The 17,771-nt window shown below is 49.4% G+C and overlaps 1 protein-coding gene across 8 annotated transcripts in view; it reads right to left on the bottom strand.

The window, feature by feature from the left end:
* Positions 1-17,771, bottom strand: part of RFTN1 (raftlin, lipid raft linker 1) — a 220,955-nt gene that overhangs the window by 66,299 nt on the left and 136,885 nt on the right. For all 8 annotated transcript variants that reach the window (XM_010856723.1, XM_010856717.1, XM_010856720.1 and 5 more), the window contains exon 5: positions 3,623-3,965. In XM_010856723.1, the coding sequence (XP_010855025.1) occupies positions 3,623-3,965 (343 nt within the window). The remainder of the gene's footprint in view (positions 1-3,622; positions 3,966-17,771) is intronic.

Here is a 17,771-nt window from a genome sequence, read left to right as displayed (position 1 = left end):
GGTGGACGTGGGGAGCCAACCCCTGGACCCGAGGGGTCCCGTGGCCCGGGGGGTCTAGGGTGGGGGCACCCAGACAGAAAGCCGACAGCATGCTTCCCAGACGAGCGTAGCCTGGGTGGATGTCGGGGGATGAACCCCTGGACCCAGCCCAGGTGGACGTGGGGAGCCAACCGCGGGGTCCCCGTGGTCCAGGGAGGTGGGGGGCGCCCGGACGGACGCAGAGCCCACAGGACGCTCCCAGGACGAGCGAAATCCGGGTGGACGTAGGGGGCAGAAGCCCTGGACCCGAGGGGTCCCACAGCCCGGGGGATGGGGGGCCACCCTGACGGACGCAGAGCCTGAGGGCCTCGCTGAGCCCCCAGCATTGATAAGAGAGAGCGGATGAATTAAAGGCGGAGCAGAGGCAGAGCAGGGAGATGTCCTCTGGACTGTTTTTTAATTGTCTTGCTGTGATTGCCTATTTAAACCCACCAGCAGGAAGCGGAGTTAAAGCACTTGGCCCTCCTTAGGGAGCCCTGAGTGGAGGGAAGCTGAGAGCAGGGCGGGAGCGCTGGGAGACGTGGTTGTTTGTGGATGCCCCAGGACAGACGGGAAAACAACCAGGACAGGAGCTGGGCTGAGCTGGGGGCCGGGCCAGCTGACCAGTGGGGACGGCGTCCCTGGCCAGCCTCCTAGGAGGTGGAAGCTACGCTCAACTGATGCTCAAGTGCAAGTTGCTCAGTCGTGTCCTACTCTGTGACCCTGTGGACTATACAGTCCATGGAATTCTCCAGGCCACAATGCTGGAGTGGGGAGCCTTTCCCTTCTCCAGGGCATCTTCCCAACCCAGGGATCAAACCCAGGTCTCCCACATTGCAGGAGGATTCTTTACCAGCTGAGCCTCCAGGGAAGCCCTAACACTCAAACTATGAGATAAAGTGTAACTCTAGGAGGGCACACAGGCCACTTCCTGTGACACAGGCACAGTAAGAGCATCCTCTGTCATAAAGCTGTTGTGCACATGGTCACACGGGCAAGCTGAGACCTGGCCACTGGAGGGCTGTCACCATGATGACCGTCCTGTGTCCCGTGAGGCCAAGCCTGGGCACCAGGAGCCCTGTGTGTTCACTGGCTGATAAGGAAGAGTCAAAGATTCATTTATTCCACCGGAAGAGACATAAGGGTCACAGTGAGCTGCCTAAGTCTCGGAGACCTGTGGCCTCCTATGCAGAGAGCTAAGAGCCACGCTCAGATAACAGCCAGCCAGCCGCCTACCAAGCAGGACAGGGGTCGGGGCACTGTCACCCCTCACAGCTGCAGTTCTCACACGCTCTTGGGCTGACCACCTCCAGACGCACCTGAACCCTGCATTCTGCAGAAGGTTCTGGTTTTCCAGGAGAGAACAGGGGTTTGAGGAAACGAGGCGCAGGCCAAGACCCTTGGGTGTTGGGGGGGGGTCTCTGTGCGCCCAGCGACGGGGGAAGGGTCTGAGGGAGGGAACAGTCGCAGGACAGCAGGGGGCCTAGGGGGACAGTCCTGGGACAAGTCTCCGCGGTTACTTAACCCCAGGAGGTGGCCAGTCTGGAGGGAGTCTTGGAGGAAGGTGCGCTCCAGAACAGGGAACATTGGAAACTCCCGAGGGGCCCTTCTGTATCGATGGCCTCCTTTCTCAAAGCCAGGGCTCCGTGCGGAGCTGGGGGCAATGGTCAGGATGACGGGGCCTGTACCCCAGTCGTGAGGGCTCCTACTTAGGAGTGCTTTAAATGGACCCCTCCTTTGGCACGCGTGCTCCGTCACTTCAGTCACGCCCAGCTCTCTGCGACCCCACCGACTGTAGCCCGCTGGGCTCCTCTGTCCATGGGATTCTCCAGGCAAGGGTACTGAAGTGGGTTGCCATGCCCTCCTCCAGATCTCCCTGACCCAGGGATCGAACCCTCATCTCCTGCATTGTACGCAGTTTCTTTACCATCTGAGCCACCACAAATCAAGGCCCTGATGAAACACTAATCCTGATCTCTCCCTGAAGTGAGGTGGCTACCATCTCCCCTTCTAAGTCATCCTTGCAAACAAGCCCCAGCATTAACCATCTCACAGTTTTCTTTTCGGGATCTGTGACATAACAAGAAAAGCTATTTCTCCTCTTTTTTTTTTTTTTTTTGGCGGCACTGTGTGGCTTGGGGGATCTTGGTTCCCTGATCAGGGACTGAACCTGGGCGTCCTGCAGTGCAAGTGCAGAGTCTTAACCACTGGCCTCTAGGGAGCTCCCTCACCCTTTTCTGTTCTCAAAGCATAAGCAGTTTCTCATCAGTTGTAAGAGGCTAACCTCAAGAATTAGTATATAAATAATAACATTAACCAGGGCTTTCCCTCATAGCTCAGTTGGTAAAGAATCTGCCTGCAATGCAGGAGACCCGGGTTCGATTCCTGGGTGGGGAAGATCCCCTGGAGAAGGAAATGGTGACCCACTCCAGGATTCTTGCCTGCAGAATCCCATGGGCAGGGGAACCTGGCGGGCTACAGTCCACGGGATCACAAGAGTCAGACACGACTTAACGACTAAACCACCACCACCAATAACATTAACCAGGGAGATGATCCAGAAAGGCCTAAAGAGAAAGTCTCCCCAAGACCTGGGCCTCCTCCCATCAGTCTCGTCACTCGTCACCTTCCAAAGGGGAAACAGCTCATACAAGGGCCTGCCTTCCAGGAAATGGCGGGACGCAAGATTTCTTGGAGCAGGAAAGTGGAAGGGAGTCGTGGGGAAATGAAGAGCAACTTCACTGCCTGCAGTCTGAGGGCTCAGTAAACTCTGATCACCTGTCTGAGCATCACACAGGAAGGACCAGGCGGGGAGCCAGCCTGGGTTCATCCAGCAGATCTGTTTCCAGCCTGGGCAATGGATGGACTCTCTGAACCTCAGTGTACTCAGCTGCAAAGGGGGCAATGATGCAAAGTGGCCTCCCACGTCACAGGAAGAAGGAAGCATTTGTTAACACTGGCTGCCAGCCTCCTTCCTGCATCGTTATTTGAAATCTCCAACCTAGAGTCCGTGCCCTAGCGGCCATTAAACACCGTGACTCAGAGCAATCGCTTCCCGGTGGCCTCTCCCTGGCCGCATGTGCTCCACGGTGCTGGTCTGTCCACGAGACAGACCCCCCGAAGCCTGGCTGTTTACAGCACAAGGGCTGAGTCAGCAGCTTCCTGCACACCTCACGCCTCATCCTCGCTGGGGCTCTGGATTTCCTTCTTTAAATTCAAAACAAGAGGACCAGGTGCAGAAGGTGCTTTCTGCATGGGTGCCCAGCCATCACCACGCTTCCTGGGGTCACACGGGGTAATCTGGGGGCAGCGTGTGGGCGTGGGGAGAAAACACCATGCATTCTAGAACCTGCTGCAATCGTGACATTCTGGAGCCGCAACAAGTCAGCATCCCGTGGTCTGCCCACCCCCCACCCCCAGAAGGCACAGCCTCAGGAAGGAAGAGTCAGGAGGCCCGGAAAACGGCTCGACAACTTCTCCTGTTTGATGGACTGCCATCTCTACATTCAAATTCCATTCATTTTCCTAAAAGGCCCCCGGTGATTACTGAAAAGCTAGCAGCCGCTCTCCACGTGGCTCAGAGTCCCGGTGCTGACATACTTACTGGCCGCGAGCGGCTCTCCAGGCCCTTCCGACGGCAGGTCAGCATCTGGTCCCTCCGGAGTCCCTCGAGCAGGAGACTCTGCGCCGTCCCCCTCTCCTGGGGGCGAATTGGGCTGCTGGGTGGCAGGCGTCTCCTCTCTCGGGCCCTGGCCGGGCTCCAGGCTTCCGTCCGTCCCCACGGCAGCATCTGCAGCCCCCAGCTCCTCTGCAGCCCCATGACCTCCAGGCTCCTGTGTCTCATCCCGGGCATCTGCTGGGGGGCAGCTGCCCGCAGGGCTCCCAGGGCAGCGGTACTGAGGCACGACACCGACGAACTTCAGGCCGCGACTCGCAGCCTCCTGGATCTGTGAGGCAAACCAAACCAAGGGAAACGGGTAAACAGGACGTTCCATCAGAGAGGGGGCACACGCGGCACCTCAGGGAGGCCTCGGGGGGTGTTTCTGGGTGTGTGTGTGGGTGTGTGTGTGCACGCGCGTCCACACCACACATGGGATCTTAGTTCTCTGATGTTGGAGCTGAAACTCCAATCCTTTGGCCACCTGATGAGAAGAACTGACTCCCTGGGAAAGACCCTGATGCTAGGAAAGACTAAAGGCAGGAGAAGGGAATGACGGAGGATGAGATGGCTGGATGGCATCACCGACTCAATGGACATGAGTTTGGGTAAACTCTGGGAGTTGGTGATAACAGGGAGGCCTGGCGTGCTGCAGTCCACGGGGTTGCAAACAGTCAGACATGACTGAGCGACTGAACTGAACTGAATTGAGTTCTCCAAGCAGGGATCAAACCCACGCCCCACTGCACTGAGTCTTAACCAATGGACCACCAGGGAAGTCTGGATGTTCCTGTTTGAACGGAAATCTCTCAAGCTGGCCAAGGCTCCACCTCTTCAAGGTGGTGGCCACACCCCAAGTCCGGCCTGCTGGGGACAGAGAGGGGCTTGTTTTCTTAAACTGTAAAAAAAAAAAATGAAGCATTCGACTGTGAAGGGCTGGGATGGCCTCTCTGTGAAACGCTACATTAGTCCCAATTAATAATTTTTCCTAAGAAGCTGAAAAAAGGTTCTAAAAGGATGAGCTGGAACAACAAGAGGCTAAAAGAGGAAGCTCATTTTGGTAAGAGTTTATTTTTTTGTGTGATTCTTTTTTTTTCTGATGAATCACCTACTTCCTGCTAATCAGGCTACTATATAACTCAATACATCTATATAACCACATACTAACTACCAGATGACATTTTATGACTCAAAGAGCTTCCTCTCTGAAACAATTGCTCTGGCAGAGAAGGGCAAAGGTGGTGAGAATCACCAGTGTGCAAAAGCTGATGGCACAGCCCGAGAGAGGGGACCTCTGAGGACAGCGGCCCAGGGGGAGGCACGGACGCCTGAAGACCATGCCCAGCCTGTGGGCACTGCACACGCCAACCCACGGCTCTCTACCCCCGATCCGGTCCAGGTAACAGGCGAAGCCTTCTCACCTCCTGAGCCTCAACATGGGGGGCACATGGTCGCACTGAGTTCTGGGCCGTGTGAACCCTTCCCTCCCTAAAAAAGCAAGCGCACCCCCACCGCAGGCGACTGAGTGTAATTGTCATAAGTGAAAGACAGATGGAAAGTAAAAGCTAAACAAAAGCAAGAGCTGGCCAAAATTAGAAGACGAGCTTTCGGGGACTTGCTGGGCAAGGGTGCTCAGGTCACTTTACATATGCGGCAGGAGGGGGAGACCGCAGGGCTCTGGGGGGCTCAGTCCCCGACCCCCGAGCGGATGACCTCAGAAAGCCGCCAGGCGTCAGCAGCAACCCTCCTGTCATTTGAGAAGGAGTAAGAAACACCAGAAAGTGAAGAGGAACTAAAAACCCTCTTGATGAAAGTGAAAGAGGAGAGTGAAAAAGTTGGCTAAAAGCTCAACATTCAGAAAACGAAGATCATGGCATCTGGTCCTATCACTTCATGGGAAATAGATGGAGAAACAGTGGAAACAGTGTCAGACTTTATTTTTTTGAGCTCGAAAATCACTGCAGATGGCGACTGCAGCCATGAAATTAAAAGACGCTTACTCCTTGGAAGGAAAGTTATGACCAACCTAGATAGCATATTCAAAAGCAGAGACATTATTTTGCCAACAAAGGTCCGTCTAGTCAAGGCTATGATTTTTCCAGTGGTCATGTATGGATGTGAGAGTTGGACTGTGAAGAAAGCTGAGTGCCGAAGAATTGATGCTGTTGAACTGTGGTGTTGGAGAAGACTCTTGAGAGTCCCTTGGACTGCAAGGAGATCCAACCAGTCCATTCTAAAGGAGATTAGTCCTGGGTGTTCATTGGAAGGGCTGATGCTAAAGCTGAAACTCCAGTACTTTGGCCACCTCATGCGAAGAGTTGACTCATTGGAAAAGACTCTGATGCTGGGAGGGATTGAGGGCAGGAGGAGAAGGGGACGACAGAGGATGAGATGGCTGGATGGCATCACTGACTCAATGGACATGGGTTTGGGTGAACTCCGGGAGTTGGTGATGGACAGGGAGGCCTGGCGTGCTGCGATTCATGGGGTTGCAAAGAGTCGGACATGACTGAGCGACTGAACTGAATTGAACTGAACTGAAGAAACACCAGCACGAGCTCCTCTCTAAGGGATAAGCAAGCCTCATCACCCCTCCACAGATGACCCACCCTAACTTAAGGCAGAAGGTCATTTTAGTTCAGCCCTGGCCATTCTGGAAAATGATCTGGAGCAGTAACACGAACATACAGCCCAGTTCATCTTATATCAATGGTCTGACTGATCTTCATTTCAGATGAGGACACTGAAGCCCAGAGACATTTAAAGTCATAAAGCGAGCTGTGGGCAGTCAGGTTCCAAGTCAGGTTTGGCTCAGGTCCAAGTTCATTCTCTAAGTACAAGGCCAAGTGGACACGTGTCAAAGCATCAAATTCTCCGACATGCACGTGTCCACACAAATGCCCGCGGCTGGCTCAATTCACACTTCAAACGTTTTTTTAAAAAACCTTGAAGTCATCATTTCCATTCTGAAAATTCATTTTTTACCCATTAATCTGTGATATCTACCTATTTTTAGAAACTGTTTTAGAAAGCTTCTAAAAGAAGACACAGGACAAACTTTTTAAAAACCAAACAAGGAGGAGATAATTGTACCAAACAACCTGAGGTTGAGGGCAGCTAATCTCCGAGGTTCCTGGCAGCACAGGCAAGAGAGAAACACTATGGATTACGTCACGGTCAATAATAAAGAAGCGTGATTTGCTAGTAATTTGCCTAACATATAGTAGGTGATCAATAAGGATCTGCTGAATGAATGAGTGAATGAACACATTAAATACTGAGGGGATCTGTGTCTCTTCTTCCAGAATGACTCCTGGAAGGTAGGGATGGAGACCGACTGCTGCTGCTGCTAAGTCACGTCAGTCATGCCTGACTCTGTGCCACCCCATAGACAGCAGCCCAGCAGGCTCCCCCTTCCCTGGGATTCTCCAGGCAAGAACACTGGAGTGGGATACCATTTCCTTCTTCAATGTATGAAAGTGAAAAGTGAAAGTGAAGTCACTCAGTCGTATCCGACTCTTAGAGATCCCATGGACTGCAGCCCACCAGGCTCCACCGTCCATGGGAGTTTCCAGGCAAGAGTACTGGAGTGGTTCGCCAATGCCTTCTCCGTTTCAGCTCTAGAATCCAACAAACCAACAAACATTTATTACGCTCCTACACTGGCTCAAAACAGCATCACGCTTAGGTGCTGGGGCTACAAAATAGGAGTCTTAACTGTCAAAAGATTCAGCTGATTACTGTAAACAGATTTTAAAAATAATTATACTAACGTGGCACAATAATGCTTATGTTATGATGTTACATAAAAAATAAAGATTGTAAGCTTTTAAAACACAGCATTATCATGGCTGTATGTGTAAATTTTCAAAATTTATCTAACAAGCATACATATCACCTTTATAATTGAAAAGAAGTACACATTTCAGAAAATTTTCATAGAGAAACAAAGCACAGTAATGGATATAAAGGTATGCTGCTAAGTCACTTGAGTCATGTCTGACTCTGTGTGACCCCAGAGACAGCAGCCCACCAGGCTCCCCCGTCCCTGGGATTCTCCAGGCAAGAACAGTGGAGTGGGTTGCCATTTCCTTCTCCAATGCATGAAAGTGAAAAGTGAAAGTGAAGTCGCTCAGTCGTGTCCGACTCTTAGCGACTCCATGGACTGCAGCCTACCAGGCTCCTCCACCCATGGGATTTTCCAGGCAAGAGTACTGGAGTGGGGTGCCATCGCCTTCTCCAATATGAAGGTATAGAAAGTGATTATTTCTGCCTGAAGGGGACACTGAGACCTTTCTCACAGAAGGTCAGGGCTATTAGAAATGAAATAGAGTAACACAGCTGGAGGAGGCGAAGGCTATGGCAGAGCTGGAATGTGTGAGCCTCCCCTACAACATTCATTCGGATTTTTCCCCAAATATCGTGCTGAACAAAACCTATTTGGGGACTCAACCTGCAGGAGGCTTTGAAGGATGAATAGGAATTCACCAGACAGGTGAGAGAAAGGGACAGGGCAGTGCAGTCAAGGAGACAGAAGGAGCTTCACGGTCAAAGGCCTGACAGTGTGCAACAGCCTGAGGAGTGAACAGATTCCCAGAAATATTTCTGGGACATGACATGAGAAGCCAGGAGCGCCCAGAAATGAGGCTGGACCAGACATCACAAGGGCCACACCATGGATATCACGAAACGACAAGACGACAAAGCCTCAGACTTCACTCAGCAGCAACAGGTCCCTAACTTACCCAGCACAGCAGCTCTGGAGAGCGGAAGGAGGGGGGTGTCCAAGGGCAAAGCACAGATTTCTTCGAATGCTCATCTTTTATCTTAAACAGTAATGTAAGTGTTGTATCCTACACCTGGCATTGTTTAATCATCAAAACTCTTAAAAAGACGCTCAAGGTAAATGGTAAAGACGCTGCCTCTCTCCATGGCAAGCCTTCCAGGGAACGTGTATCTCAAGAACATGAAACATCCTTGTGCACGAATCTTTGTCTGCAGATCTTGGGGTGGATTCCCAGAAGTGGAATGGACGGGCCAAGGGATATCAGCTCTTCAAAGGCTGGGTACAGGCTGCCAAATTGTTTCCCAGAAAGGGTGAGCAGTCTTTTTTAACCAGAAAACCCACATTTAGATTTTATAAAGATCGATATTTGGCCAGACCCTAGAGGCTGTGACACCTTTGATTTTTCTAGAGGTGTCAAACCAAACTCTATTTGTTTCTCGCTCATTCCTTCATTTGTAACCTTTGTTAAGCAAGCCTCACAAACCTCAGAAAGGCAGGCATGAGATAGTGTTCGTCAGGGTTCACTTCTGACCACCAGCTCTCCTCACGCCCATGGGAACCTCCTGTACTCATTTAGATTTAGCCACTAGTCATGTATTCATTCGGAGAAGGTGATGGCACCCACTCCAGTACTCTTGTCTCCTCCTATGGACGGAGGAGCCTCGCAGGCTGCAGTCCATGGGGTCGCTAAGAGTTGGATACGACTGAGGGACTTCACTTTCACTTTTCACTTTCATGCATTGGAGAAGGAAATGGCAACCCACTCCAGTGTTCTTGCCTGGAGAATCCCAGGGACGGGGGAGCCTGGTGGGCTGCCGTCTATGGGGTCGCACAGAGTCGGACACAACTTAGCAGCAGCAGCATGTGTTCATTACGCCCAAGTTTGAACTCCCCAGACCTGCCTTTTCTCTGGGGCTCAGAACTCCATGGCCAGTGATCACAGCTGATGGGTCCACCATGGGTCTCAAACTGGGGTCAAGGCGCCTGCTCTTCAGCACCTTCCTTTCTGTAACCCGTGTATCCACTCACCATGTCCTGCCAGACCATCCTGCGATGTTTCTGGAGCCCCGCTCCCGTCCCCCAGACATCCGGGTCACTTTACTTTCAGAGACTCAGTGGCTGCTGCTGGACACCACCATGGCATCAAGCTGGGCCAGGTGTTCAAGAGCAAGGAATCGAGTCCATACAGAAGATCAAACCCTGAATACCCAAGCCACCTTGGGGAAGGAGTTCCCCACAGACTGTCAGGCACACACCCGCGTAACTTCTCTAACAACTGCAATGAGGTCATGGCAAAGCTTGGATCCGCCCCTGAGTATCTTCACACAAACCAGTGCTCCTGAATGACAGCACTCCTTCACATTATACAGCCCAAACTGTCCCAAGATGCCCACTCAAATACATGATTTAACTGAATATACACCCTCATCCATCTTTTTATCACATCAGCTGCATTAAAAACAATCCCATCCCCAACACTTAAAAGAGTAACAACTTCTGGTTTAAGCACCAAAGATTAAACAAGACAGTTTTCAACTGACTCAAGACTTCGTTCAACTCTGTGATGAGTAAGAACAAATGTGATAATTATATTCACCCAACCTAAAACCAGACATAATAACGTGAAAAAGGTTTCTTATTTCTTTTTTTTTTTTGGTTTCTTTTTTCTTTTGAAAAAAATTTCTTTCTATAAAAAGTCTCAATGCATCAGAAAATGATATCATCTTTGGTTAAATATTTCAAGAATTATTTTTATTAAAAGTAACACCATGATGTTGGGGTAGTCCCTGAAAATCCAGGGCATACTGTCTGTTACTCTACTCTCAAAATGAATGCCATGCTGCTGCTGCTGCTGAGTTCAAATGCACACTCTGTCTCGTCTTACACACACGCTTGTTTAGAGTACATTTAGCAATGAGGGTAAAACCAGTAAGGGAGAAATGGGGTCCTGATTGGGTTTGGTAAACATGGAAGCCATATGTGACACAGGAAAGACAGCAGAAAGCGCTCCTGCTAACAGGCCGACAGGACTGGAGCCCACAGGCCACGCAGGACGGCACAGGTGAAGGGCCAGCGACAGTCGAGGACCATTCAGTCTAACAGGACTGGAGCACCCACAGGCCACGCGGGACGGCACAGGTGAAGGGCCAGCGACGGTCGAGGACCGTTCGGTCTGAATCTAATGAAGACGGTGTCACGGTTCATTTTATGTGCCACCCTGGATAAAACTACAGTGACTAATTGTCAACACTGGTCTAGATACTGCTGTAAAGATACTTTTAGATGTAGTTGATATCTACAGTCCACTGGCTTTCAGTAAAGCCAGTCACCCTCTATAATGTGGACAGGCCTCTGCCAATCAAGTTGGCCTTAAAAGCGAAAAGCAAGGTTTTCCAAAGAAGGAATTCTGCCTCCAGACAACCTGCCTGAGTTTTCAACCTTCAGACTTGACACTGCAACATCACTCTTACCCAAAACCTCTAGTCTACCACATGGCCCTGGAGGTTTGGGACAGCCCAGCTCCACAGTCATTTGGGCCAGTAACGTAAATCAATCTCAATTTCAGTCTCATACTACAGACAGACAGACGGATAGATAACACTATGAGTTGTTTCTCGGGAGAAAAGTCACACAGGAGAAAAGCAGATGAAGGGAATCAGGGGAAGAGGACTGCAGCAGCAGGTTGATGAATTATCTCCAAACCTAAAGCAGACCGAGCGTGAAAGGAAGGGCTGGCTAAGGGGTCCCCAAAGGCAGGGAGAGAAGTGGGCCCTGAACAGGAACAAAGAGAAGGACGTGGTCTAGTGATGATTAAAGGTCCCCAAAGAGAGGCTGGCACGCACAAGAACCGGACGGCAGTCACTGTTGCCCGGGTGAAAGAAGTCTCCTCGCCACGTTTTACGGGAAAGGGATTACATTTTTAATTGGTAGATTTAATGTCTATAGGCCATTTCCAACTTTCGGATGAACTTATTGGAATCCCTAAAACTATCATGCTAATTAAGGCTGGGAATCAGAAACTTACTGACTTTTTGAAAATATAAAGATGCGCTATCTGATATGATAGTAGCCACTAGCCAAGTGTGACTATTAATATTTAAATTTAAATTAGTTCAAATAAAATAAAATTAAAAATTCAATTCCTCAGTCACATCAGCCACATTTCAAGTGTTTGATGGCCCCGGTGGCTGGTGACTGCCCTACTGAATGCAAATATAGGACGTCTGGTGCAAATATAGAATACTTCCATCATCATAGAAAGTTCTACTGGACACTGCCGATACAGAGCATAAAAAACCATATAAAATACCAAGCAACAGAAACGGGGTTTTCAACAGTGACTGCACAGGCATATAACACAGAGTAAAGACCGAGACTCACACATAAAGACATCCCAAATGGACCCTAAACCAGAGCACTGACCACTCTGACCCCTCTCTGTAACTCAGGGGCCACCATCCTGTGATAGCTGACATTTTAAAGTCTCTGGGGACCCGTGACATACACAGGGAACCTACAGACAGAGGCTGAACCATATGTCAAGAACAGACGCAAAAACGCTGTTCTGGTTGCACAGTCACACGTGAGTCTTCACGGTGAATATTTTATCTCACGCACCCACACACACAACCCTTCTCATCTTCTGTCGCCTGAGCTCTTGTACAGCCTTCCGAAAATGGAGGTTCAAAAATAACACAGGTCTTAGCTCAAGTCTGCAGCGGTCTTTGGTTCTGACGTGTTAACACGTAGCTTCAGGAACTGAAACTTCTACCCAGTGCTGCCATGTATTCAGCTCAGTCGTGAGGCCACACGGAAAGATCCTGCAGCCTTCTGGGGTTGTGGTTTTCTCTTTCAATGACTGAGAAGACTCAGAATGAGCCTGAGACGAGGAGTCTGAGGCTTGAAGCTCTGGACTCAGCCCTGCCACGCACTTAGCTATGTCACTGATCCACCCAGTTGCTGTATCTGAGCCTCAGTTTCCTAATCTGTAAAATGGGGATAATAATAATGATTAATTCACTCACTACTTACTTCCTCAGTATCTTACCGAGTAAGACGTTACTTACTCAGGTACTTACTATGTGCTGAGAACGAGGTCCTGGGGAAGCAAACAGGCACCATCCTTGACCTCCTGGATGCAACACTTTTTGGTCTCACTCTAGAGACTCTGAAGAGTCCATCTGATCTCCTCAACCTGCCTGCGCTTAGTCTGAAGGACCACTGCTTCCTAACTCTTAAGTCCCTGGCAGGGCTAGAGTTGGGAGAAGAGGTTTTATTCTCCTCTGCCACTAGCAGTGATCTGGTGGGATGCTTGAGAAATGATGGAATAACCTGGAAAACTGTAAACTCCCTTAAAAACAGAAGGAAGAGATGGAGTCCAGCGCTGAGATAGGAGCAGAGAACAAATCCATCCTTTGGTGGCACTGTTCAGGGCAAGTGTTTCTGATGAAAGGAGTTTTATTGGCCTTCATTATCTTTATTAACTGGCTGGGTGCTTTCACTTAGATTGTGCCTATAATTTCACCATTCACTGAAAATGTCATTCCTGGGAAATCAGTAGAACCAAAAGGGAATATGCTGTTAAGCTCTCAACTCTCAAAAATCTTCAACTAGCTCTTAAAAAAAAAAAAATACATATATATATATATATAAATACAAAATTTATTTACTTATTTGGCTGTGCTGGGTCTTGGTTACGGCGTGTGGGATATAGTTCCCTGACTGAGGATCAAACCTGGGCCCCCTGCATTGGGACTGTGGAGTCTTAGCCACTGGACCACCAGGGAAGTCTCTTTAACCAGCTCTTAATGCCCTGTGAAAACCAAACCACCAGAAGATCCCAACCTGATGTCAAAAGTCTCAGTCAGAGATGGAAAGGGAGCAAGGAAAGGCCTATCTCTGGGGAAGGATCTAATGGTGACCCAAGTGGCCAGCAGGGTAGAATCTCAGGACCAGCATCTCTACCACCATCAGGAAAACGGCTCCAGGTTTTGTCCCTATGTCTTCTTAAAAAAATTGTTAGCATTCTTCTTCTTTCTCTTGTAGGACCAATTTTCTCCATGGGGCAGGAAATATGGCCATTTCCAACTTCTGAGTTTCTCTGCTCGTGGCTCAGCCACTGGAGACAGACTATCTAAATGTCCTGGGTCCACACAAGCAAAAGATCTCAGGGAAGGGCTCCGATTGGCTCAGCTTGGCTCAGGTGTTCACCTCAGGGCCAATCAGCTCTGGCCAGTGTTAGGGCGGCTCCTGTGGAAATCACACAACCGGACTGTGGGAATAAAGCCGCTTTCAGAAGAAAAGGAATCTCAGGGCAGAAAAAATTAGTATTTAATGTCTGTTATGTAGATATATCATCTCATGGGAAATAAAATTTGAAATCTGTTCAGTACCCACATGTACGAAAGTCAAGAAGAGGATATTAGGCAACTGATATTTAAACCAAACAAAACCGAGCAAGTTAAGACCACACGGATCACAATAATGTTGATACGTTTTGGTCAAAGTGGACCCCGGGCCAGTACTCTAGGTTATTTTGTCTGCATGGACACAGCATTCGTCTCCTTGTCTTGGGCTATGTTCTTCTCAGCTCTGCTCTGGATTTCTTTTCTCAGCTTTATTGCAGTATAACTGAAGATTGTTTTTTAAGAGTACTTTCTGGAGTCAATGTCCACACCTGAGCTCTCCCCTTCCCAGGGCAGTCTGCCACTGCACGGGCACCCAGATCAGGAGGGCAGGGACTGGAGTGGGCGGGGTCTCCCCTCTGGCAGAGTTGCACGGGCCCTGCAAACGCCTGATCTCCCTCGACATCTGCCTATCAGCAGCACTTTGCATAGATGAGCTCAGACCAGGATCTCGGAGCAAAAGCAAAGACCTCGGCATCATCCAGGCAGGAAAACCGACGGACCTCCAAGTCACAGGACCTCAGGAGGGTCTGCATCTCCTGCCGAGGCTACCCAACCTGAGCTTCCACTAAGGCCAGGGCACGCCCACAAAGACAATAGAGCCATCAAATCCCCCACATCTCACGTTAGCAAGCATTTACATAGACTCTCATCAGAGTCGCATGGCAAAGTCAAGAATATGCACCAGACTTTGCCGCTTGCCAGTTCCGTGGCTGCATGACTGGTAAAATGACCTGACCCGCAGGTGGACTCTGTGCACACAGGCATGGCTTGGGGGACGGAATTCAAGAAGAAACAAGGCCAGCAACGTGAAGAGGGAAGAAAGTGTGCTCAGTTACACAGAGCAGGACAAACATCCTGCACCAAAAAGCCGTCATCACAGTAGCTTCCATTTACTGAGCGCTTCAGCTCAGTTCAGTCGTTCAGTCGTGTCCGACTCTTTGCAACCCCATGAATGGCAGCACGCCAGCTTACCCTGCGCCAAAAGCTGTTCCAAGGGCTTTACGTGAATTACCTCATCTCATCCTTATGTAACAGTGACATATATACCAGGCTATGTGCAAAACAGACGGCTAGTGGGAGGCTGCTGGTGAGCACAGGAACTCAGCTCGGTACTCTGTGACCACCTAGAGGGGTGGGAAGGGGGCGGGGTGGGAAGGTCCAAGAGGGAGTGGATAGATGCATGTGCGTGCTCTGCATGCTCAGGCGCTCTAGTCGTGTCCGACTCTGTGTGGTCCTATGGACTGTAGCCCATCAGGCTCCTCTGTCCATGGGATTCTCCAGGCAAGAATACTAGAGTGGGTTGCCATGCCCTCCTCCAGGGGATCTTCCCAACCCAGGGATCCAACCCAGGTCTCCTGTGTTACAGGTGGATTCTTTACCACTGAGCCCTCAGGGAGGCCCTTATATATATATATAAGATATATATCTATCTTGTATATATATATATAGCTATACATATGTAGCTGATTCACACTGCTGTACAGCAGAAACTAACATAACATTGTAAAGCAATTATATTCCAATAAAATTTTTTTAAAAAAACAGGTTTTTAAAATTTTCTCATGCTACAGATTAGAAAACAGACACAGACAGGCTGCCCAGCTTGCCCAAGGGCACACAGCTAGAAGATCACAGGGAGGATTCAAACCTAGTCAGCCTGGCTTCAGGCTCCACATTCCCACTTGGTACACTGCTCAGATTGTATTTGCAACAGAACGTCCCACCCTCTAAGCCACACTGTGAAAATCGGGGCTAGATCTTCAAGAGTGTTGAGTCTGTAGAGTCTGGAATCTTGCTCTGTAGGCAATGAGATGCCATCACAGCTTCTGGCCGCAGGGACATAATCAGGCCTTTCCCAAGGAGGACTGATGTTTCCGCAGGATGTGGTGCGGATGGGGAGGGGGCTGGGGGAGAGAGGCAGAGAGAGGGATCGGGGCCCAGGAGTCACTGCAGAGCTCGTGGGAGAGGTCAGACGAGGCCATGCTTGCCATGGGAAAGGACGGACAAGGGAGATGGAGACCCAGAGCGGAGGCGGCGGTACGAACTACGGGGTGACATGCGACGAGGCGCGATGTGACGCGATGCGTCAAATCATCGGTGACCTGCTGTCCGAACTTTTGAACAATCTGACACTTTTGAAGGCAAAAGGTATGCTGTGACAAGAGGCATGAGCCAGGACTGTCCAAGCCCAGACAGACACAGGGTCACCTTTGTCTCAGTAATTCTCATCAAAGGAAAAAAAAATGCCTCCTAGCTGGGCATTCCTTCATAAGGCACTGCCCGAGATAAGATAGTGCGTGTCCAGAAAAGCAAAGCAAAGAAAGAACCAGCTGGAATCTGGAATCCTGGACCGGCTGACACTGACAACCCAACTTTATTTTTTGGTAATAGCAGTGACCCTGGAATTATAAGCTTGGGACAAAGAACCTCAAGGGCTTATTAACACTCCTGGGAATGTTCTGGAAAACCAGTTTGAGAGTCTTCAAGGAACTCAAATCTCAGCACCACAGTTAAGAGACTGAGGCAAAAGAACCTGAGTTTAAAGCAGTTTAACCAGGAGCAGATGTTTTCCTTCACACTACGCCGCTGTTTTAACATCCAGAATTCGTGACTTTTTTCCCACCGTGCCCTGATTTACATAGGCTTCCAGAGCATTAATGAAAGGCACTTGAACAAAACACTGAGATGGTGTGGCTGGACCAGCGCTGTTCCAGTTTCAACCCTTGGTTAAAAACCCTTTTTGGTCCCCATGACTCCAAACCCACAAAAATATAACTCAGTCTGAACGGCATTTGAAACTCCCATGGTTAAGAGAACAGTGAAACTAAGTACTTGGGGATGGTTTTCATTACAATGCTAAAGAAATGAATGTTTTGTTGTTCTTTTTGTAAATACCCTGAAGAACCCTGGGATGGTTTTTCTAGAAGATGAAAATGATCTGAGAGTTTCAGATCTCATGAGGACATGTGATCTCTTTGAGTAACAAATAAGGTTGTTGTTTTTTTTTTTTTAAAGGGGCTGATTTTCCATTTACAACTGTTGAGAATTGCACTTAAAGATGATTTCCAATGCCCAATAATTCAATGCCCTTCATATTCAATACTCAACTCCTATTTCCACTTCATGCCTTCATATTTTTAATTCTATGAGCCCTAAATGATCTCAAAGTTCTCTCCTAGTAGAATGAACTGTAAATGAACACGGATGTCTGAATTCATGTCTGTGGCAGGCTGTATTTTCCAAAGATGTCTCTCACGCACCCATGACCTGCTAGAACCCTGTCACTCCCCCATCAAGAGGCAGCGTCTACATCCGTCTCCTTGGACCAGTATGGCTCTCCACCAATGAGAAAAGTCAGAAGGACACTATGTGACTTTTGAGGCCTGGTCATAACATTTCCATGAACTTCCACCTTGTTTTTCGGGAAGAGCTCAGCCGTATGTTTTGAGGAAACCCAAGTCGTCTATGGAGAGGCCTGTAGCCTAGCAACTACTTGCCAATGGTGTGAGTGCACCATCTTGAAAGTGGAGTCCCCAGCCACTGACCAGGGGATACCATGGAGAGCAGAGATTAGCAGTCTTGCCAAGTCCTGCCCAAGCTGCACATTTGTGAGCAAAATCCATGAATGTGGCTGTAAACCACTGGGTTTTGAGGTGGTGGTTACTCAGCAACAGACATCCTCCTGAAATTCAGTAACCCTCACCAACTCACACCCACAGGAAGACACAGACTGCAGTAATGTCTTACAGCGAAATCCAGTCCTTTGTCAAGCAGGCAGTTGGGAGCATTTGCAAACACGCAGAAATGTAAATGGGATAACACAACTACTTCCAAAGCGTGGGCCTCCGGGACCCGCTTTAATAAAGAGGTAAGAGCAGTTTGTAATTAGCCTCTCCGTTTG

Source organism: Bison bison, unplaced genomic scaffold, assembly GCF_000754665.1.
Source record: "Bison bison bison isolate TAMUID 2011002044 unplaced genomic scaffold, Bison_UMD1.0 scf7180017864374, whole genome shotgun sequence".
NCBI classification, from domain to species: Eukaryota; Metazoa; Chordata; class Mammalia; order Artiodactyla; family Bovidae; genus Bison; species Bison bison.
The sequence above is the reverse complement of the archived record's forward strand: the minus strand, read 5'-3'. Positions and strand labels throughout refer to the sequence as shown.